The sequence below is a fragment of the Xiphophorus maculatus genome, chromosome 3 (genome assembly GCF_002775205.1).
Source record: "Xiphophorus maculatus strain JP 163 A chromosome 3, X_maculatus-5.0-male, whole genome shotgun sequence".
In the NCBI taxonomy this organism is placed as follows: Eukaryota; Metazoa; Chordata; class Actinopteri; order Cyprinodontiformes; family Poeciliidae; genus Xiphophorus; species Xiphophorus maculatus.
In genome coordinates, this window is record NC_036445.1 from 12,746,400 (window position 1) to 12,768,783 (window position 22,384).

General features: G+C 43.5%; 2 protein-coding genes across 3 annotated transcripts; one reads left to right on the forward strand and one right to left on the reverse strand.

Moving 5' to 3' along the window:
* Positions 1 to 200: 200 nt before the first annotated feature.
* Positions 201 to 14,650, reverse strand: dhx16 (DEAH-box helicase 16). Of its 2 annotated transcripts, XM_023330908.1 has the most exons (22): positions 14,428 to 14,650; positions 13,477 to 13,679; positions 13,145 to 13,377; positions 12,568 to 12,745; positions 12,433 to 12,489; positions 12,101 to 12,355; positions 11,797 to 12,030; positions 9,945 to 10,136; positions 9,668 to 9,778; positions 9,477 to 9,592; positions 8,612 to 8,822; positions 7,876 to 7,974; positions 7,073 to 7,225; positions 6,744 to 6,884; positions 5,223 to 5,385; positions 5,032 to 5,150; positions 4,149 to 4,216; positions 3,899 to 4,061; positions 3,269 to 3,430; positions 1,802 to 1,975; positions 776 to 892; positions 201 to 697 (listed from the first exon to the last, which is right to left on the reverse strand). In XM_023330908.1, exons 2-22 carry the CDS (start codon positions 13,672 to 13,674, stop codon positions 686 to 688), a joined length of 3,156 nt encoding a protein of 1,051 aa, XP_023186676.1. In that variant the 5' UTR covers positions 13,675 to 13,679; positions 14,428 to 14,650; the 3' UTR covers positions 201 to 685. The 2 variants fall into 2 exon arrangements, with proteins under 2 accessions (XP_023186676.1, XP_023186675.1); XM_023330907.1 differs by having other exon boundaries at positions 201 to 892.
* A 776-nt stretch (positions 14,651 to 15,426) lies between these two features.
* Positions 15,427 to 22,261, forward strand: LOC102235654 (lysosomal thioesterase PPT2-A-like). Its single transcript, XM_005801841.2, has 8 exons — positions 15,427 to 15,708; positions 18,123 to 18,276; positions 19,678 to 19,773; positions 19,868 to 19,972; positions 20,054 to 20,137; positions 20,452 to 20,536; positions 20,853 to 20,907; positions 21,266 to 22,261. Exons 1-8 carry the CDS (start codon positions 15,550 to 15,552, stop codon positions 21,407 to 21,409), a joined length of 882 nt encoding a protein of 293 aa, XP_005801898.1. The 5' UTR covers positions 15,427 to 15,549; the 3' UTR covers positions 21,410 to 22,261.
* The last annotated feature ends 123 nt before the right edge of the window (positions 22,262 to 22,384 follow it).

The window sequence follows — 22,384 nt, forward strand, 5'->3', positions numbered from 1 at the left end:
AAACACTTGGTTCTCCTTCCTGCAGAATAACATCTGATGAGACTCACCTGATCCGATACGAGGCGCCGGAGCTGAAGGAGAGTTCAGCGCAGAAGGGCATACCTGTCATACCTCAGAACCGGAGCAGAACCAGAGCAAAACCAGAGCAAAACCAGAGCAGAACCGCCTCAGGGCATCCACATGACCAACACACACTCAGAGCCGTTGTCAAACATCACTCTCTTTAATTCTGCACAGTGTTTTGGGTCAGGTGTTGGCACAGAGCCCAGAGCTGGGCGTGTTCAACCAGAACCTTTAACGTGTTTACGTCTGAAAACATCAGAGGAAAACAGATCGCCATAAACTTTATGAGCTCAGATAAACAGTAACCTACTTCTGCACAACCCAGTTCTGTGTGGATTCAGGTCCGTTAATGAGTCTGAGGTGCGTTCAGGTGCAGCAGGAAAAAGCATCGACAGTCCGTCCGGACCCGGCCAGTTTATCACTAAACCTGTCCATCAGCGTGGCCCGGTTCTTCCTCCATGACAGGCCCAGCAGCATTACGGTCAGATAATCCAGATGTGTGAGCGTTGACCCGGGCCCCGGGCTCCCTAAGTCCCCCGGGGCCTCAGCCCAGCTCCTCCAGGGCCACGGTCCCTCCAGGGCCTCAGCCCAGCTCCTCCCGGGCCCCGGGCCCTCCGAGGCCTCAGCCCAGCTCCTCCAGGGCCCCGGGCCCTCCAGGGCCTCAGCCCAGCTCCTCCCGGGCCCCGGGCCCTCCGAGGCCTCAGCCCAGCTCCTCCCGGGCCTTGCCCTGCTTCCGGGGCATCTTCTTGCTGCTGCTGTCCTCCAGCTCTTTGCTCTTGTAGTAGTGCGGCGCCACCTCCAGCAGCCAGCCGCTGTCGATCTCTATCACCTGTTGGCACAGCAAGGAGCCGGATCAGAACCAAACTGAACCATCCTGCTGGGTTCTGATCCGAACCGAACCGCTCCGTTCCTACAACCTGTCCCTCTCCTGAAGGTCCAAACTGTTACCTGAGCCGTTATATTACCACCAGAACCTTCTGGTGGGTCAAACAGGCAGAATCAAAATGGACCTGAATATTAAAAAGCCCCAGAGTGTTTTTTTAATATTCATACTGCCATATTTATGTTAAAAACATACGTAAAAGTTTTACCTTCCACATAATTTTCCCTGAAAATGTGGGGCTGCAGCGCTCTCTGAACAGCCAGCGGCTTTTTGTTGCAGTCATTACATACATGTCTGTAGAAAAGCCTTTTAAATGAAGTTATTAAGTTAACGTTTTGAGATTTTGACGCAGCTTTAATGTTTTTATTTCCTCCATGGGAGGAGCTGGAAATCTAACCAGGAGAGAAACGTTTCATTCAGTGGTTATTTATAGTCATTCTTAATGAATGGAGGCTGGAGGAAACGGGGATCGGCTTGTTGCAGCTGAATCCTTTCTGTCATGTTTGTTTCTTACATTCAGGTAAAGAATCTCTGGTCTTTGCAACGAGCTGCAGGCAACAGGCAGCTCAAAGGTTCAAGTTGAAACTGTCTGTTATCGGTCAACACAACATCTCTGGAGTTCAGGAGCGTTTTTATCTCTGAGTGACTCAAAGGTCAGATTAGAGGAACGTGAGTTAAATAAAGACTCCTAAGAATAGCCTGGAGAACTGAAGATGGAGGCTAACAGAACAGATTACAGAGCTGATGAATCTGATTTCACTGTTTTCGCTGCGTGGTGTGAGGCCTTAAGCTCCCTGCCCGCCGGCTTCAGGGTGTGTTGTTTACTTCCCAAACATGCATCAGAGCTGCTGTCACCTGTCTCATGAACTCCTTGGTGGTGAAGACGAGTTCGTGGTAGATGAGCCAGCGCGGCTGCTCCTCGAACAGCGAGCTGTTGGGATGGACGAACACCGTCTGCTGGTGCTTCACCGACCGGTAGCCGCCCTTACTGAGCCGCGCCGTGTGGTAGAAGTACCCGGCCGTCACCGCCTGCCGGGGGACACGGGGCCGTCAGGGTCAAAGGTCATCAGACAGGAACACAGAGGATGACAGTCAATATGGGAGAGACATTTAGAGGTTCGGTTTGTGTTGCTGCTTTCCACAGGACACAAACAGAAACAGCAGCTGAGTCATCGAGTTAAAAACTCGTCCATCAGGTTTAACTCTCACTGCAGAAGGAAAAAAAAAAACAAGCACAAATATTTAAATCATCCTGTCAAACAAACAGATCCGCCATGTTGCTTTTTATTCAGCAACTTTTTCAGGAAACAACGGTGCCCGTAAATCTGGTCTGGGAACTAATTTCCTGCTTCAATCTGAACTCTGACCTCTGACCTCTCTCTAAAGTCTCCAGAGTCTGAATCTGTTGGTAATTTCTGAATTCAGAAAACTAAGAAAGGAAAAGCTGCAAAGTGTTTTAGTGATTGTGACGAGACAGACGGAGTGTTTTCTGTGAAACCAGAAACACTCCGTCCATCCCTGCTGTGGTTGAGGTTGGTTGGGTCTGCTGGTCCAACACACCCAGCACCGCCTCAGATAATCTGAGGTGTCGGTACCTCTGTTTGCTAGCAGCCTCAGCTCTTCTGGTTCTGCTCCACACAGCCGGGAAGAGAAACAGGGATCAGAACTCCTAAAAGTTAATGACGTTACAGAAAATTCCCTGTTGGACCCAGCGTGACTCGTGTCTCTGAGATTTGCCTCCTGAAGTCGTAGTTTTGTTCTGTGAATGAACCCGACACCCTCGGTTCCACGAGGCCTGAGCAGCTTCCAGGGATCAGGATTAGAAAAGGAGTGAAGGAGTTTATTCATCTGCTGAAGCAACAGAAAACCAACCTGTACAGGAATGTTTTCATGTGGGCTGAAAATGTCATCAGAGGCTCAAATCCACAGAAATCATTTATTAAACACTGTTTATGTTTATGATGGAGAGAATGACTGATGGAGCTCAGTGAAGATCTAAGACAGAAAACTGTAGATTCCAACAAGCAGCTGCAGGTCAAAGGTCAATATATCATGACACACATGTGGTTTTATCATCAGAGGGAGTTAGGTCTCCTGCTGCTCAGTAACCGGACCCGGCTCTCCATGAACAGCTTCACTGTCGAGTCTTTGTGAAAGAACCCAGGAAATCTGAGAGGATATTTAGGAAAGTGAACCTTTTGTTTAGCAGATTTTATCTGGAGGAGACGTCAGCGAGAAAACAGAGAGGGACACGCTTTGTTCCTCATTTCAGACGGCAGAGAAACGCTGTGGAAGGACGACCGCTCTGTGAGCAGGACTGACCTTACGGATGGGGACGTTGTCCCCACTGCAGCTGACCACCTCCACCTCGATGCGCTCCATCAGACCCTCCAGCTGGTCCCGGACGTCCCGGGCTCGCCTCATGGAGCGGAACTGGATGAAGTTCTCGTAGCACCACTGGGTGGAGTAGCCGCTCTCCACCCACTGGGGACGAAGCAGAGTGGGACACAGCTTAGAGAAGACAGAACCAGCAGAACCAACAGCTGTCCGGTCCACACGTCTGGACTGAGATCATCTACCACAGAGACTTTAAACCAAACAGTTCAGAGCAAAAGAATCGTTTTGAAGAACAGAGTTTATGTTTATGGGGCTCTGACTGAAAACAGCTACCTAAAAATTAATAGTCACTTTTATTGTTATAATGATAGTACCACAAAATACTGTGATAAACTGCCAGCCCATATTGTCAGTTCTTCAGGACTGTCCCGGCTGTGTCCAGTCTGGCCCGTTTGTTCCTGAGACTCATGAATGATTTGAATTTTCCAGTGAACGTTTGCATTTTTCTCAGAGTTCGTCCGCAGAGCGGATTCTGCTCCAGATTCTGCTGTGGGACACGGCGGATCAATGCAGCTCCTGTTTTTAACCAGCAGCGTCACCCGGGTTACCGCTCACCTGCGTGTAGACGTTGAGCAGCACCAGGTGGTCTCCGCCCGGAACCACGAAGTTCATCCTGGCGTTGTCGGCGTGCACCACCTTGTCTTTGGGCCGGTAGAAGATGGAGTTGTTCACCGACAGCATGGCGGCGATGGTCAGCACTTCCTCTGAACACTTGTACCTGGAAACCATGGAAACGACATTTATCAGCATAATCATGTCTGATTTAATTCTTCGTCATAGTGAGAAGTGAAGCTGTGCCACTCACTGCTCTGAGGCCAGGATCATTTTACTCAGCATGGGATCCACCGGTAACTCGGCCATCCTGCGACCCAGCTGGAGCAGAACCAAAACAACCGGCTTCAGTTCAGAAAACACTCCCTCAGTGATCAGTGATTAACGAGGCCGGCCGGCCGGGAAACGCCGAGTCATCCTTCAGTTTGAGGAAGTCACTGACTCAGCAACACGTGACAAACATCAGGTGTAGAAATATGCAGAAGATCTTAATGGATCTGGTTCACCCAAATGTTAGATCTGGAGATAACGGATGAACCTGAACGCATCACCAACATCTGATGCCTTCAGGTTGGGAATGGAGTTACTCTGAGCCACCTTTACTTGAATCATTTCATCATAAATGTGTTTCCACAACACTGCAGGCATACTTCTAACTATTTATGGTTACTGCATATATAAGGTGATAAGGTTCCTTTTGGGAATGATAAAAATCTGACCTTCGACCTCTGTTTGGCTTCCAGGTGTCAGTAATAAGACAAACCTTATTACTGAGGTTGTTATCACATTTCAGGCAATAAAAGCTGAAAAGCATTGATCAATGCATCACGTGTCACTTCCTCCTATTCAGGGACTGTTTGTCATTATGGAGCTGCATGTTGACACCTGATCATGGTAAACATGCAGCCACGCTGCAGCACAGGGCGCTACGGTGACGCTGCAGCACGGGGCGCTACGGTGACGCTGCAGCACGGGGCGCTACGGTGACGCCGCAGCACGGGGCGCTAAAATTACGCAGTCGTATTAATATTTAGTTTTGTATTGCAGGTTTAGGAGTAAATGCTAAAGAGTTTTTCTGCTACGGTGCCGTACGCGTCGCTACGCAGCAAGCCGAGATAAAACAGGAAGGACTGAACCTTGGTGAGCTCCCCCAGGTGGTTGAGGGCTCCCAGCGCATACAGCTGCTCCAGAGCCAGCACCAGGGTCTCATGGGGGGGGGGGTCCATGAAGTCAAAGTGAATCAGGTCGTTGATTCCTGCACAGACACACAGCAGTGAGCTGGGAGGGCAGCGGCGAGCCAACATGGCCGCCGTCTCCTCAGACTGACCTAAGCTCTTCAGCAGCAGCACCACGTTGCCCAGGTTGGTCCTCTGGATCTCAGGAACCGTCGTCTCCTCCATCTCGTGTTTGAAGGCCCAGGCCGTGTAGAGGCGGAAACATTTCCCAGCAGCCACTCTGCCCGCCCGCCCTGCTCTCTGATTGGCTGAAGCCTGAAAGCAGGAGACACATGATAATTATTAACCAACCACAGCAGAAAATAATAAACATAAAACTGAATCAATAACATAATTTTGTGGAGTTGCCCTCTTGGTTTCTATGGTAACGTTTTGAACAGCGATCAGGACACTGACATTTGGACGACCCACCTGCGGACACTTCCACAGAAAGTGTCCGCAGGTGTGTAGACAAACTTCCGGTCTGATTCCTCCTGATGCCTCATTCTGTTAAGCGCACCAGTCTCTCTTGCAGTAAAACAGACCCACAACATGATGCTGCCACCTCCGTGCTTCCCTGCAAGCTTCCTCCCTTTCCTCCAAACACAACGATGCGCATTATGACCAAACACTTTTCACATGTTGATGTTTTTCAGCTGAAGATCATCGTTTGCCTCAAACGATCAAACGTTCACATTTCAGGCAATAAAATGTTGATTTTCTTTAAAAAATTAACAGAATATTTGCTTATTTTCAGTTTTTATGTATTTCAAATATTGTAAATGGCCTAAAGAAAAATTTGCAGTGTGCCATTTTGATCCCAATAACTCAATCATCAGAATAACTGATAGAATAATCAATTACTAATATAATCGTTCGTTGCCGTGTGACGTCTTGTCTCATCAGAATATGGGACACGTCTCCAAAACTTCCGGTTTTTGTCTCAGAGTTTTGTCATTTTTTATCTTCTGTTGCTTTTGGAGCCATGGTTTCGTCCAGCCCAGTTGGTACCGGATCCATTTCGCTGTGGATAAAAGCTTCAGCTTCTGGAAACTGGACCTGAACAAGAAGCAGACCTGAGGAGGCCCACGGCGCTCGGCCTGATAGCTTCAGATTGATTCATGTTGTCCCTTCTTAAAATACAAACAGACACAGCTGAGCCTCCAGCTAACTCAGATTAATTAATCAGAAACTGTGAAAGCCCCAAACAGGAACAGTTTAATTGAATTTAATGTCAGAGACAAAAAGACTCTTGTTTTACGGAGCGAATGCAAATATCTGCCTTGAACTCTATAAATATAAACGTTCAGCATGAATTTAGCCCACACTGTGAGGAAGAGTGAGGACAGAGCAGCTGCTTGTTCTTCATAATAATAATAATCAGCTGCACCATCAATAATTGGGAAGCAGAATGAAGTTATTTTTTATTTGGGGGCAGCAGCTACCGTAGCATCCAACAAATTTCCAAAATTTGTTTCCTAGAAACTTCAGGAGAGTCTGTGACGCTCCTTATCTCCACCAGAGCAGCTTTCTCATAAAGATAAAACCATTACAGTCAGAGCTTCTCCAATAAACGCTCCTCTGACGGAAAGCTGCAGCCGGTTAAACATTAAGAAGAGCAGAGCTTCCTGTACCCTGGAGCAAGGCGTGACGATGAGCGACTCCATGCCCGTGCGCGCGTTGTAGCTCTTCTGTTTGCAGAAGCCGGGGTCGATGACGTAGATGATGCCGTCTATGGTCAGAGACGTTTCTGCAATGTTGGTGGCCACCACCACCTGGGAGTGGAGAGACCAGACAGGAAGTGGAAGTTACTGCACAGCTGCACTGCAGAGCTGCTTCAGTTCACAGGAACTCCTCTGGGATGAGGTGTTGTTCTTCTGTTTCCTGGAATGAAACTTTACACTCTGTGACTTTCTGGGCTTTCTGGGTGGGAAGCATCGGCGTTCCGAGGAGACGGACTCACCTTCCGGGCTCCTGGAGGAGTCGGGCTGAAGATCTTGGCCTGCATGTCAGATGGCAGGTTGGCGTAGATGGGCAGGACGACCAGCTCAGCGATCTTTGAGCCCAGACGCCTGCATCTCTCCTGCAGCATCTCGCAGCACGCTTCAATCTCCTCCTGCAAAACCCACAGGAGGAGTCAGTTCCTCTTATGGCAGGAAGCAAAGATGCAGTTTGATCCATCACAGATACTTTAAAAACTTCCTGAGCATTTAATCAAATAAATAAAATATCAGTGAAAAAAGAACAAACTTTGAATTATTAATCAGTTTCTGACCTATAGTTTATAATACAGAAACTATAAAACAATAACATAAGCTCCCAGAATGAGGAGTGGATCCATGTTGATGTGAAATGAAGCCAAAACGTTTTGCAGCAAGGAGAGCGGCTCACAGGGTTTCACACCGTAAATCCTGCAAGCAGCTCATAGTCACTGTTTACAGCGACACAGATATGTTTTTAATACCAACACCTTCCTGTGGACGTCACACTGATGCTGGTTCAGATGGCTGCACACAACAGCGCCACCTACTGGGCAATGCTTCCAACTGCTAACTAATAAAAACAAAACTATAAACTATAAATCTGCTGCATACAACTGAGTCATTTTACTTTCCTATTATCTTCTGAAGTGAAAAGTATTTGTACCTTCTGGAACCAACTGGAACCATTTCACATTTTTGTGAAGCAGAAAGAAAAGATCATTTTTGTTTTCTGAATATTTTACAGATAAAATTCCTGCTGCTTGACGTTTGATAAAAAGCGAACCTGTCCGGTGAGGAAGACCAGGATGTCTCCGGGAGGCTGGGTGACGTGAATCTGCAGCACTGAAACCACACAAGCGTCCAGGTAATCTGCCTCCGGAGCCTTCACAGCGCAACACACAAACACCAGAACGGTCAGTAAACAGACGCTTTTCATTTCTACTGTTCTACATCCAATTAAAGGAGCAAAAGGCCAAGAAACGTCACTGAGCTCACAGGTACAAAAAACATTTTACCTACAGAAAAACACTTGGAACAACTAGCTAAAACACACAGATAAACAGAAATAAAGTTGCGTTATGTGCATTAATATGGTAATAGATGTCACAGTATTCCATAATCTAAGCCAGACTAAAAGTGGCCAAACAGCAGAACCTTGAGGAACCCCACGAGAACTTTGTTAGCTCAGATTAAAAACTGCCAAGTGACAAAGTTTAATTTAGTATGTTTTCAATGTTATTGTAAAATAAAAATAAATTAAACATATAAATAATAATGAAGAAACATTAAAGTACAGCTTTCTGAAACATTCAGAATGAAGTAGAAAGGAAAAAATGGATAAAAGTAGATAGTAGAACTGAGTTCATTTCTGAACAAACAGGTTAACTTCATTATGAGGGTGAAATCAAGAACCGTTAAAGAATTTCAAAAAGTCTGTTTTCCAATAATCAGGAAGGATAAAATGATCCATTAAAGATTTTCAGAATAAATCTGTTTCTAAAAATAAACCGGCGACTTACTTTAGTGTAGAAAATGTCGACGGGGAATCTCCTGCCGGGAATCCTGAACACCGGAGCGTCGTCGAAGAAGCAGGAAAATCGCTCCGTGTCCAGCGTGGCGCTGGCCACCAGAACCTTCAGGCCGGGTCGGAACCGAGCGATGTCTTTGATGAGACCGAACAGGATGTCGGTGTGGAGCGTTCGCTCGTGGGCCTCATCGATGATGATCACACTGCAGAGGGAAACGAACCGAGACGTTCAGGAACCGAACACAACAAAAACAAAGCAGAGAGCAGATTTTATTTTTTATTTTAAAAAAGTTCATTTATTGTGAATTTTTAGTTTTCGGCTCTACCAAAAATGTGTGCGTTTTCCGTAAACACTTTATTATCCATAGTTTCCTAGATTTTTGAAGTCGACTGTTTTTTTTCTGTCTAGAAAAAAACCCTCAAATCTGATAACAAGAACAGATTTGTGTTGCTGTTTCTTTAAATGTGCTGCTTAGACGCTTTTAATGAGTAGAGTCTGCTTTCAGTAAAAGTCACCTAAAGTGAAACAAACCACATGGATAATTCAAGGAAAATACTGTATCTTGAACCTAAAGACCCAGTTCTAAAGGACTTCAACACTGACCCTAAGCTACAATCGGGTCATAAAATAAAATCACTCCACGAGACGTAAATGGACACGTCTGGTCCAAAAGACAGACTTAAAATCACATTTTTCATATACTTGCTGCTCCTGGAGGAGCTGAAAGTGAGTACATGATATAAAATGTTGCTCTGATGTCCATCTGGAGGTGAATGCAGATTTTTGGGATTATTCCCCTGGTTTTAATCGGCTTTGTGAGTAAAGCCTTTATTTTGAAGGTAATGGCCTCCTCTACCTGTAGCTGGCCAGGTCGGGTTCAGTCAGGAACTCTCGGAGCAGCATCCCGTCCGTCATGTACTTCAGCACGGTGCGTTCAGACGTGCAGTCCTCGAAGCGGATGCTGTACCCCACCTGCACGACGCCACCAAATAAAAGGTTATAGGGACGGTTTGAACCCTGGATGCAGGTCCTGACCTCCGGGCTCACCTCGTTACCCAGCTTCACGCTCATCTCCTCGGCAACGCGGGCCGCCACAGACATGGCCGCCACCCTGCGGGGCTGCGTGCAGCCGATCTTCATCCCTCCGTTGGTGTAGCCCTGCAACAGAAGAGGCAGGTTTTTTTATCATTATTTTTTCAATTAAGAATTTCCCCAAAAATATATTTATCTGTGTATTTTTTATCTCTCCACTGCAGAAAAATGTGTTCATGTTGGCATTTGATGAAGGGAGACAATCAATTAGATATGTATAGTGCAGACTCACGTCCTCCAGCAGGTACTGTGGGATCTGGGTGGTCTTCCCGGAGCCCGTCTCCCCCTCTATGACCAGGATCTGGTGCTCAGTGATGGCGGCCAGCAGGTCCTCCCTGTAGGGGAATATGGGCAGGCTGCGGCGCACCTCCTGCATGGAGAGCTTCTTCAGCTCGGCCTGCGACAGCGCCGGCTCCGCCTCGTCCTGGACACACGCCATGGAGCATGTTACCATGGTCACCGTGGAGCATGCTTTAACACCAGACTGCTTTTACTGAATCGGAACCAGGTGAAGCTGGTTCCGATCCAATCATTTTTTCTCAAATGTTTGGATGGTGAGCTAACAGATTTAGGTAAAATGTTATTAGCTTCTACATAAAATAATACTTTGTAAAAACTAAACTGTTTTCAAACTATCTTGTCAAGTAGTAAAATCCAAGTTGTTTAGTAACTAGTTACATTTACTGAATTACATTTACTAGAGTAACTTTTTTGGAGAAATAAATTATTTTTAGGAGTATATTTACTATGCTGTAATATGAGTAATTTTATTATGAAGTAATTTTACTCATAATAAAAGTAAAAGTGGAAGCTAAATCTGCCACCAGACGAGATTTACAGACTTAGAAAGGTTTTTATTTTTAATGCACAATGTTTATAGTTATTGTAAAGTTTTGCCTTCATTACTGCTAGTATGATTTAGAGTCTTTATACTCCATTTATCAATAAATTGATTACTAAATCAGTTGATTTCATCACAATTATGCTGAAAAAAGTAAAATGTAAAATAATATATTTGTGGGCTGGGTGGGAAATTGACTTTATCAATTAAACACACTTTTTGTTTTTCAGGATTTTCTTTTTGGAAAATGTGGATTTTTTTTCAGACCTCTCCTTGTGTCTCAGAGTGATGTCAGCACGCCGAGGGCGGCCATCTTGTTTGACAAGCCTGTTTTACAGCTTTTTTTATTTGGACTTTGAATTCAAGTTCCTCTACAATAAAATATTAGGGTTGGGCAAAGATTTTTTCTTTTTTCAGTACAAGAATAAAGTTGTAGTAATACTATAATAAAGTCCTAATACTTAGAGTAATTTTATGAGAATGCCAACTCAAAAAATAAATAATAATTCTCCAAGACTTTTTCTTATTAAAATTAGTTTTTTCCTCATAATTTTAAGCCAATTACATCTATATTCTGCTAATATTATGACTATGTTCTCTTAATTAAACAAAACGTCTCATAGCTGGCCCTACAACTCACAGCAGGGATGATTGAAAATATTTTGTAATATTTGTAATTCTTTATTCAGAAAAGAATGCATGAAAAAAAATATTAAAATTTGAAATCAGATCTGGGATAAAAAGAATGAGAGATTTATACTTTTAGGTCATATTTAGCAAATACAGTTATAAATTGCTGCATAACTCAAATCAGCTTTAATTGACTCAGTGACTGAAATAAAACTCTGTGGAACCACAAATCCCAGAATGCACTGCAGCAACCTGGTGAAGACTGCTCCATAGAGTGTAGCGCCTGGTTCCTGCACATAAGGATAATTATTAGAAATAAATATTATTGATGTTGTATTTTTGATGTTTGTTGTGATAAAATATTTGAAACCAAGTTATTTTAAACTCAGCTGCTGCGCCCTCTAGTGGACAGTCTTAGGAACCACATTTTCAGCCTCTGATGTGTTCGGGTCAGAGGGTTGGCTGCTGTGAAGCCCCTTCCTGTCCTCTCCAGGTTTGGGTTCAAAGGTCAGCAAATCCTCTAACTGTAACCCTCCCAGATGTTTCTGGAAGTTTGTCGGATCATTAAAGCTTCAGGAAATGTTTTCCTGTGAGTGCTGCAGATGGGGCTGACCTTGTCAGAGCGCGTCCCCTTCATGGTGATGGCCGTGCTGACGAAGTCGATCATCTCCTCCTCCTCCAGAACCAGCTGGTACCGGTCCTGCTCCTGCTTTAGGCCCAGCTCGCGCTCCTTCCTGGCTCCGAAGCTGAGGGAGGCCGTCTTCAGCCGCTCCTCCTCCCAGCGGCCCTGCTCCCCCCCCAGCTCCATGGGGGCCTCGTCCAGCTCCAGATCCCTCTGGGGGACGTCCTGCAGGCGGGAGACGCTGGCTGAGCCCGGCTCTGTTTGCTAAGCCATGTTTATCTGACACTCTGCTCACCTTGCTCCTCCTCTCCTCAGGCATGTAGTAGCGGTTCTTCCTCTCCTCCTGCTCCTTGGCTCCGGCCTGCTTGTAGTCCTTGGCCAGGTCCCGGAGAGTCCGCTTGTACTCCAGCTCCCGCCTCTCGCGCTCCGTCAGCTCCTCCTTGGAGAACAGATACTCATCGTCTATGATCTCCGCCTCCAGGTCCTCCAGCTTCTCCTCCTCTCTTTTCTTCAGATATTCCCAACGGGAACGCTTCCTCAGCTCCGGCAACTGAAAACAGAGAGAGAAACTTTACAACCCGGCTACAATCCAGAAAAACCCAAAGCTGACGATGTGATTCAACCAACCATGTTCTTCTGATCGTCTTCAGCCATCTTCAGTCGTTTCTGAGCTTCTTCATAGGCCTGAAGACAGAAGAAACAGAAGATAAAGCTTCCACCTGTAGGAGGCGCTGTTCCCTCTTTAAAAAAACCTTAATCCACCTTTTTATCCGTCCGCTCAGCAATGTTCCGTGTCTTTTCTTTGTCTTTCTGCCTGACTCTCTGAGCGAAGGCGTCTCTCTCCTCGATGTCCAGCAGTCGCTCCCTCTCCTCCTTCTCCCACTCTTCTTCTTCTTCTTCTTTCTTCACAGATCTGTGGTCCTCCAGGACAGAACCGCCCCTGAAGCGACAAGAACCAACCGGAGCTCAGTAAACTGTAAAAATTGTTTCTGTGCAACTTCAACACTGAACTCTAATCCAGAACAGCACAGCATTCTGGGGGATGTAGGCAGAGGAAAGGCTTTAACTGCTTAACCTCTCACAGCGAGCTAAGCTAGGTTGGGGGAATCAACTAACTAACTCACTCTTTGGTTACCTAGCAACAACCTGTAGAGTAACTTGCGTAGCAGCCCTTCATAAAGACATCGAAGTGGAGTGATGGTTAAAACAGGAAAGGCCACACTTTGGAAATATTTCAGATATTTAAAACAAAAAACTAATCAATCAATAATTGTCAATATGGATTGATATGAAAGCATTATATCCAGATACGTTTTCCAGACGCATCATCCAGCTCTACCTCTTTGGCGTTTCATCGTCGCTTGACGACTCACTGGCCTTCTGTCTGATGTTCTTCCTCTTGCTTCCTCTGTCCTTGTCTTTCTTCTTCTTGCCTCTCTGTTTGTCTGCCGCCGCCTCTTCGCCGCTGTCGCTGTCCTCCAGCAGCGTGTAGGTCCGGTTCTTCCTGTCCATCTCTATGGCCTGGCGCTCCAGGGCTTTGGACGGCTTCTCAATAACCTGCTGACGGGGAATCTGCCACACAACAGAGAAACGTTAGTGGTCCAAGTTTCATCATCAACCGAAAGACCTTTAATCCAAAAGAAAAGCCATTAAGGTTTAGGAAGCTGGTACTTTTTCAAACAGTTCCTTTGCGAAGGCAGAGACGCTCTGGTCGATGTCGATTGTTCCCGTCTGCTCCAGGCGGCTCACCAGGTCCTCCGGGCTGGACGCTTTGCGAGCGATGCCGATCATGAACTGGGAGACGTATCTGTCGCTCAGGCCGAGGATGTCATGGAGACGGTCGTTCACCCACTGCTCCAGCTGGGCCATCTCACCTGGAGACGGAACGGGCGGAGCAGAGACGGTTTAGTTTGGTCAGGAAGTAGAGACAGCAGCTCCAGAAACAACACGTGAAACCTTTAGCAAAATATGATAAAAAATAATAAGGAAAACCAGGAAATAAACACAACAAAAAACAACAGAATTATAGGAAACAATCTAGTTACAACATATTTTTTCCAGACAAAACTCTAAACTTTTTCAGGTCTAAATTTACAAAGTTTTAGTTCTTATTAAACGAGTTTGTAAAACACTATAATCAAAGAAGTTAATTTTTAACTAAAGGTCGGGCAATAAAAAAATACTAAAAACCAAAGAAAAAATTTCCATAGTGAAACTTTCTATTTCTGGAAAACAAAAATAAATTAAGTTTTCAGATTATTCCAAACCAAAGGGAGAAATAGATGCTTCGTGTTCGAGTTCAGTTGGATTGAGAGACAAGGATATAACAGTTTTAATAAAAACGTTGACTTTTAGCCGACAAAGCTCGGCTCCTCATTATTGTATTGTTTTTCTATCGGAAGTAAATACAGTTTATGGAAAACGTTAGAAAACAGTAACTGCCTGTCTTGAACCAGGTTGAGAATAATGAAACTTTAGTCATTTTAGAAACCTTTAGTTTTTCTGCACTTTTACTCAGAACAGCGTGGAAAGTTTAAACGGATCCGTTTTTCTTATTTAAAATTATTCTGTTTGTCATTTTTAGATGAAAAGAACCAAAACAACATAAGCAGCTTCACTCACCGATTTCAAAACGCTCCAACAATGTTCTAATAGTTAAAAAAATAAAATAACATATTTTTTCTATTGCAGGTAAAAGTTCAGAGTCTGAACGGTTAGAAAATACAAACCGCCGCCTGCAGCCATGGAAAAAACGTTTTCTGAACCTTTATTTTCCTGAAAACTGCCAACAAATTCAGTTTGGTTAGCTTAGTTTAGCATGGAGCGCGCTACAGGGGAAACAGGAAACACGTGACCCTACTCTGCTAGAGTCAGCAGCAGCGTTCACTGCCCCCTGCGGCCACATTAGGAACAACAGGTTCAGAACCCAGTTCATATTAAAATGGTATAGTTTATTTTTACAGTGCACTATTCTAAACCTCTGAGCTCCTAAGCTGAACTAATTAAATAAACAATAATAAAAAAGTAAAAAAGGCAAAAAAAGAGGAAAAAATCACATATAACGTTTGAAATTCAAATAACGGTAAATTTCCTTATATTTGGTGCATCTTATCTGCATTAGTGGCCCTGTTAGCGCTACACCCATACTAGCATTAAGACACGAACGTGTGTTTTACTATAGAAAAAAATACAACGTTTAATTTAGTTCGGATATTGGGAAATCGAAAGACTGGTCTAGATTTGGAAAACAAATGAATCTCGTTTCCATATTAGCTTTGCATGATTTATCTTATTCCCACATTCAGGCTACCTGTTGGAGAAGAGTTCAAACAAATATACGTCACATAGCCACAGTACATACTTTATTAGTTTTTTTCAGTGTCTTTTTAACAATGTCATATTTTTTCATTATCTGCAGGAAACGAGTTGAGATGATTTTATTTTCATAGTTTACTTGGCGTCACTTAAATTTAACAGTTCATTTCTAAGATCTAAATGGACAAACTGTAACACGCTGCTGACTCTGGTTTTGTACGAGAAGCTTCATGTTGGAAACCGCAATATTACAGAAGCACTGAAGCGCTGCAGCGTGGCTGCGTGGGTTGGGTTTCATTTAAATTACAACATAATACGGATATTGCAAAGCAAGCACGCCAGCCATCACAAAGAGGAGGGAAAAAGCAAACAGTTCCTGATCAGGTCTCCTCCTGCCGCCGATCCTCAGCGACCTGCGACCAGGTGGAGATGAGGGGTCCGCGGGCCAGCGGGGGGCCCCCGGCGGTGCTGCTGCTGCTGCTGCTGCTGGCTTCAGGCTCCACAGATGGATACAAACCTGTCATCATCGTCCACGGCATCCTGGACGGACCCGAACAGTTTAAAAATCTCTCAGGCTTCATTAATGAGGTGGGACTCATCACCATAGTAACTCACTGAAAGTTTTTAATCTAGATTAAATTACAACTAGCTATAACTGGTATAATTTTGTAAAACATCTGATGCTATTTGTACACTTTATCACAGCTTTTTAAGACATTTATCACTTTTTTTCATTTTAAAATACTGTGCAAAAATCTTGATCCACCACCAGTTTTTTTCAGTATTTTCTTTCCAAGCAGCCAGATTTCTTTCAATCATACTAGAATGGCTAGAGTTAGTCCACTTTGACGTATACCTATATCGGCTTCGATAGTCCAACTGGCCTGAAGGATTTTATCTAGCAGGTGCTTTTGTTCAGTAAATAGGGCCATTACCTTATCAGTACCCTGGTAATGGCCTCAACGCATCTCACAGTTGCACAATTGTTCCTTAGACTTCGACTTCGACTTAGACTGACTTTGTTGTCATTTTCAATGCACAGGGTGTATAAAGAACGAAATTTCGTTGCATACGGCTCAGGATAATGTTTGAAGTTCCAATGTTGTGAGTAAAATAAAAGTCTGATGGCAAGTAGGAAAAAGCTGTTTCGGAACCAGGTGGGCCTGCACCGGATGCTGCAGAACCTCTTTCCAGAGGGCAGCAGGGAGAACAGTCCATGGTGGGGGTGTGAGGGGTCACTGATGATGTTTCGGCCTCAGGACACGCATCCTGCATCGATGGTTGACCTGACACTTCGCCCTTTTGCCTGAGCTGGGTGTGGAAGGTTGTTGCCGAAGCAGTTTCTCCTTGTGTGCCTTCTTCTCACTCACATGAGAGTTACCCAACTCTTTTGCAAGCTCAACCAGGAAGTCCACCCGTCTCTCCTGCACCCCAATGCATGCCTGATAAAGCACATGTGCATTCAGTGCTGCCATGTCAATCATGTTTGCCAGGTTTGCTGACCAGCTGTCACATAGTGATGGAACCTTGGTCACCCCCCGCAAGATTATGACTGAAATAAATGCCATTAGTTCTTGTGAACTAAATAGGTGAAGCCGTCACCTATTTATCCTCCACAGCACAAAAGGCTGCATGCAAATTTGCATGTGCAAAGTCTCCCAGATTTCTTTTGCTTACACTTTTTGCATGATTTTTTTGAGGTGGATCAACACAATTAATTTGGTTAGTTTATTTCTAAACTGTCATGTTATACCCTCTTAGCTTTATTTCAAAGAGAAACATTACTAATTTCTTTTAGAAAAACCTTTGCATATTTTTTGAAACAGATTGTATGTTTTGCAAACTCTATGTACATTTGGCAAAATGACCTGGATAATGCAGCACAACATCATGGATCAGCTGCAAAAGGTCACATCTCTCCAAAAACACTTCATGTATGCTTCAAAACTAAACTGAAGAGCACTACCTACAGGAGACCTGATCTCCTGCAGGTATCATAGATACCCACCCCCAACATGGACTATTCACATTCCTACCTTCTGGCCCGACGGTCAACGACCACATTTACAATTGAAGAAGGGATGCTAATTTGAGCCATCAGAGTCGTCAGGGTGGACTCCGGCCTTTTGGCCCTGTTGAGCCGATATGGGAAGGACTCGAAAACTGTATCATCCTAGTGTTAAATTTGACCTTGGACTCTAAATCTTATTTTCTTTGCACTTTGGTTTCTTAGAACCGGGACATTTTATTTTGCATCTGCTGATGCTTTGAAGAGATCACATCTAAGACATTCAGCTTTGCAAAGATTCATGTTTAAATGGGATTTGTAGGAAGTTTTGTATCAGGAACTTATCACAAAAACACAATTTGATGAAAAATGTTTAAAAAAAAAAAAGACCGATGGAAATCACGATTTTAGCTCCCCTCCCCGCATGATCCAGATTTATGTCAGGTATAAAATGTGACTTTCTGTGATTGGTGATGGCCTCATTTGAATTATTAGTGTTGTTAACAAAACAAGACTGAGTTCAGGATTCAGCAAGACATTTAAATAGAAAATGTTTAAATCCATGGCAGAAAAGGTAAGTTTTAAACCATGTAGGTTAGCTTTTCTGAAGAACATCCACCGTTTTCTATTCCACAGGATGTATTAGAAAACCTCATTGTAGCTCAGATAGATCCCAAAGAAACATTGCAGTCAAGTTCAGTTCATGGACTTCATAAAATAAAAACGGTGAACAGTTTGAAGCACAGCTGGAGATTTTAGGTGAAGTGAAATCCAACCCGGCATTTCAAACCCCTGATTTCTGTTCCTCTGTGATTTTCAATTCCTCACAGTGAGTTTTGTTTCAGGGAGCAAGAAACATCTGATGGTTGGTTGGTAACACTCAGCTGAAGAACTGCCAGATTCATCTGTAATTACAGACTTATGGAGTCACAGTTTTTGTTTTAAATGGTTTATTTCTCTGATTTATTTATTGTTTTTACTGATTTGCATCCAGGTGCATCCAGGTACGGAGGTGCAGATCATCAGTCTGTTCAACATCGGGAAGAGCATGAAGCCGTTGTGGATTCAAATCCCAGAGTTCAGGAAGGCCATTGAGAAAATCACGAGCGCACATCCTGAGGGAGTCCATGTGTTGTGTTTCTCACAAGGTGAGCAGACTCAAACCGTCCTGAGGCAGGAGAAACAGTGACGCTGAGTGAGCCAAAAATGGACAAGAAACATCTTTAATTTTAGTATCTTCCAGATCTAACCTATAAAATCAGTTTGTCCTTCCCACATCCACCCCTCAGCTCTGCTTCAACACGCAGCTATAGACAATGGATGGATGAATGATTGGACTAGACCCTGAAATTTCAATGTGTTTTTTCTGAATCAATGAAGATCAAACCTCAAGGCTCACATGGGTGGAGTTAAGTAACTTGCTCCAAAAGTTCTTGAATCCTTCATTATTTAAGGACTATGAAACTTTATGCGTAACAAAATCCACAGAATACATTCGTCATTTCGTTCCTCCTCCAGCTGTATGTAATGTGTATGCAGTGTTTTCTTCCACTGAATCTGGGAAAGATTCCTGCCTGTTGTAGCTTGTTGGATCCAAGAAGTTACCTGGAATTTCCTCTGGTCATTAATAGACCCGATCATGATGCCTCCTAGTCTTTCTCTTCACAGTTCTTCAGAACATGGAAACAAGTTTAACTTGTAGCTGGTTGGAAAAGGTTTTGTAGCTGCAAGACACACTCATAAATAAAAACCATAATTCATCTGCAGGTGTACAAATATAACTTCTGTCGCTCTGGCCTGGCAGCGTGTCTTTACTCAAAGAAATCAATTATGGCTGTTTATTAAAGTTAGTTAATAAATAAAGTTGCTTCTGTCGGTTCTCCCCTCAAAGAAAACTGGAGACCTTTAACTAAATTTACAAAAAATAAAACCAGATGATTAGCATTAGTGTTAGCATGAGTCTTTAGCATTGGTCTTAGCTTGATGTTAGTATTAGTGATAATAGAAACCTGTTAGCATTAGGGTTAGCTGGAACCTATTAGCACATACATAAGAGTGATTGACACCACTAAGAGCCCAGTTTTAGCAGAGTCAATCTGTCAGATTATAGATTAGCATAATCTGAAATCATCTGTCATCATCTGCTCTCCTGAACAGTCAGTAGCAAAACTATTTAGGCAGATTCAAGTTTAAAGCAATTCTCAAGATGTTTCTTATGACTGACAGAGGATCAGTGGCTGAAGCTAAAGATAAGGGTGATGGTAATGAGGCTTTCCAACCTTAAGACTCGAATCTTACCCCTAAAGATAATCAGATGGCCACAGCCTGTAGCTGCTGCCTTGGTTCCTGAGAAATGTCCGTTTGTTGGGTCAGAACCAGGGACAGCAGCGCCTCCACCATGTGGGAGTAGGACCAACATCTACTGTTTGCTTCTGTTAAATCTGCCACAGTCAGATCATCTCCATCCAGGTGAACTGATACTGGCAGCGATAGCCACAGACTACCAGCATCTGACGTTTGCCTAATTTAGTTGTTTTGACTTTTTTAAGGTGGTTTAATCTGCAGAGCAGTTCTGTCTACGTCTCCAAATCACAACGTTCACACCTTCATCTCCCTGTCATCCCCCCTGGCTGGACAGTACGGAGGTCAGATGTTTGCTTCAGGGTTTGGGTGTCTTCTCTTCTTTTCTATTTAAAGGAAAATCAACACAAGGCTGACAGGTGTGATGTTTTTCCACAGACACAGATTACCTGCAGTGGTTACCTGGCTGTGTAAAGAAGAATGCTTATCTTTTCTGCTACAACAAAGTGGGGCAGCATTTTTCGTTTTGTGACTACTGGAACGGTAGGTGGGGAGCAGGAACTCTGCAAGAGCCTCTGTGTGACCAGAACACAAAACAAAATATGCTGTATTTCCTCTGTGCAGACCCTCACCATAGAGCCTGCTACCTGAAGGGCAACACCTTCCTGCCTCTGATTAACGGTGAAATACCTCACCAGCACCTGAAAGGTACTAAACCAGCTGCCTTCATGGCACCTTTGGTCTTTATTTCATTACTTAATGATGTTTTGTCCTGATAGACCCACTGTCTACAGGCAGACAGTGGGTTGAATCCACACAGAGGCTTAGAACAGATAAATGCATGGAGATGCCAAAACGTTCTGCAGCTGAACAGAAACAAGAGTTATTATCTTTAAAAGAGAGGAATCCATATTTTGTAGGAAAAGTAAAATATAATCCAGTTGATGAAATGACCTGTTTAACTCCAGTGATATGCATCTAAAACACTTTTTTCTTATCTGCATCTGCAATCCTTCCCTCAGATTGGAGAGAAAACTTCCTGCGTATCAAGAAGATGGTGCTGATTGGAGGACCAGATGACGGCGTCATCACGCCATGGCAATCCAGGTTTTACCACTTTAAGAAATGTTTTCCCTCTGCGACTCATTATCTGGTCAATTCAGTGTCTCTGACAAGGACAGCTGCCATGTCAGGCACCATCAGGTCCGGCTTACTCTGGTTCTCGTTTAGATAAATAACATCTTGTGCTTCAGAGATCATTACAAACAGTTAGAGGTTTACAATCAAGACTTGTTGGTTTGGTGTGAACACAAACAACAGAGAAGTGGTTATTTTCACTTTCAGTTTATCAACATGAAGTTTCGACCAAATAAGGTTTCAGAAGCTTTAAGCAAGAAATAATTGCTTCCTCTTTCCTGTGCAGCCAGTTTGGGTTCTACGACTCCAACGAAGGTGTTGTGGAAATGAGGAACCAGGCGGTAGGTGACCAGCTGATGTTTTTCTGCAACCAGTTGATGTTTCTTCAACCTCTTTCAACTAAATTCAATCTAATGAGAAAGAAAAGTCTGATAATAGAGTAAAATGTCCTTTATGAGGGCAGAAATCAAACATTTATGAGGATTTTGAGGTGCTGGGTTGCCCCTGTCCCATTGCTGGAGGATAAAACTGGAGGTCCAGTCGATGTCTGCTGCATCATTTGGAGAATAACTTTCTGTGATTGGTTGGAGAACTTTAATAAGAACAAACTTCAGCTGGAAAACCAGTCAGATCAAATGTTTTAACCTCATCAACGCTTTGATATTCATAAGTTGTGGTCTTCCTCTCTGCCTCTGACAGTTTTATAAAAACGACACGTTTGGTCTGAAGACGCTGGACGCCCGCGGCGACGTGTCGGTGTGTGTTCAGCCCGGAGTCAAACACACACACTGGCACTCCGACTTCACTGTGTTCAAAAACTGCATAGAGAGGTGGCTCATATGAAAGAGATGCTGGTTGGAGGTTCGATTTGCCCCAAGATTATTTAAAACATGTCATCTTTAAGAACAGTTTGTACTAAAAGAGAAATTGTGAAAAGATTATGAGGGCTCAACATGGAGGATGAGGTAAAATATTACAACCCAATGAATAATTGTCCTTCTTTCCCCTGATGTCTGTAAACACTTTAATATTTGTGTTGCTTAATTATTGCTCTCTATAACTTTTATATCCATGTTTCTATAGACATACTAGAACAAGACTGCAGATGTTAATGTGAAACTATTGTGTTATAATAGAAAGTTTTATCTGAAACTTTAAGTGCCTTTACAAAGAATTACCTCGTTGTTTGCAATCTATAATCTATTTTGATATTACTCATACTCTTCTAATAATCCCACTTTCTCCAGAAAGTTAAAATAATCAGATGGTATGTTATTTTATGATGTTTGTTTGTTTGTTATTTCCAGTTTTATAGTAACAAAAGCTGCATATTCTTGCAATAAACACTTCAGACTTCCAGTATTAAAGAGTTTAAATGGCTGAAACGTATTTTATTTACATTATCAATAATATTTCATATCGTTTTTTTCTCTGTTGCTTTCAACACTTTTCAATGTTTCATACCTTTAAACATGTTTTTTCCTTAAACACTTAATTATCTTCCCCCTTTTTTTTTTGCTTTGTGTGTTTTTAAGGTCAGAAAATGATCCACTTTACAACTCTAAGAAATCCTGGTGATAAATCACTGATACATAGTTTCTGCATTTTATTGACTTTGCATACTATTTGCTGTGTTACCATAGTGACCTCCTGATACACAACAATAAAAAGTCAGATCCTGAGCTCTGCTCTGCAGCCTGGTGACTCTTCTGTCCTTCACACATGATGAGCCAGAAGCTGCAGCAGCGATCAGTCAGAGACACAACATTGATTTTCTGGAGCGAACCGATGAGGGCCGGACGGTATCGATCCTGTTCG

Bases quoted from the DNA above. Each gene is read 5' to 3' on its own strand.
- dhx16 (XM_023330908.1), bottom strand. From the start codon at position 13,674: ATGGCCCAGCTGGAGCAGTGGGTGAACGACCGTCTCCATGACATCCTC. The intron at 8,823-9,476 runs GTAGAGGAGGCC...TTCCCTCTGCAG, and splicing joins CCCGACCTGGCCAGCTACAG to TGTGATCATCATCGATGAGG. The intron at 3,431-3,898 runs GTGAGCGGTAAC...CTTCGTCCCCAG, and splicing joins TGCTCAACGTCTACACGCAG to TGGGTGGAGAGCGGCTACTC.
- LOC102235654 (XM_005801841.2), top strand. From the start codon at position 15,550: ATGAGGGGTCCGCGGGCCAGCGGGGGGCCCCCGGCGGTGCTGCTGCTG. The intron at 19,973-20,053 runs GTAGGTGGGGAG...TCCTCTGTGCAG, and splicing joins GTTTTGTGACTACTGGAACG to ACCCTCACCATAGAGCCTGC. The intron at 20,537-20,852 runs GTTTTACCACTT...TTTCCTGTGCAG, and splicing joins ATCACGCCATGGCAATCCAG to CCAGTTTGGGTTCTACGACT.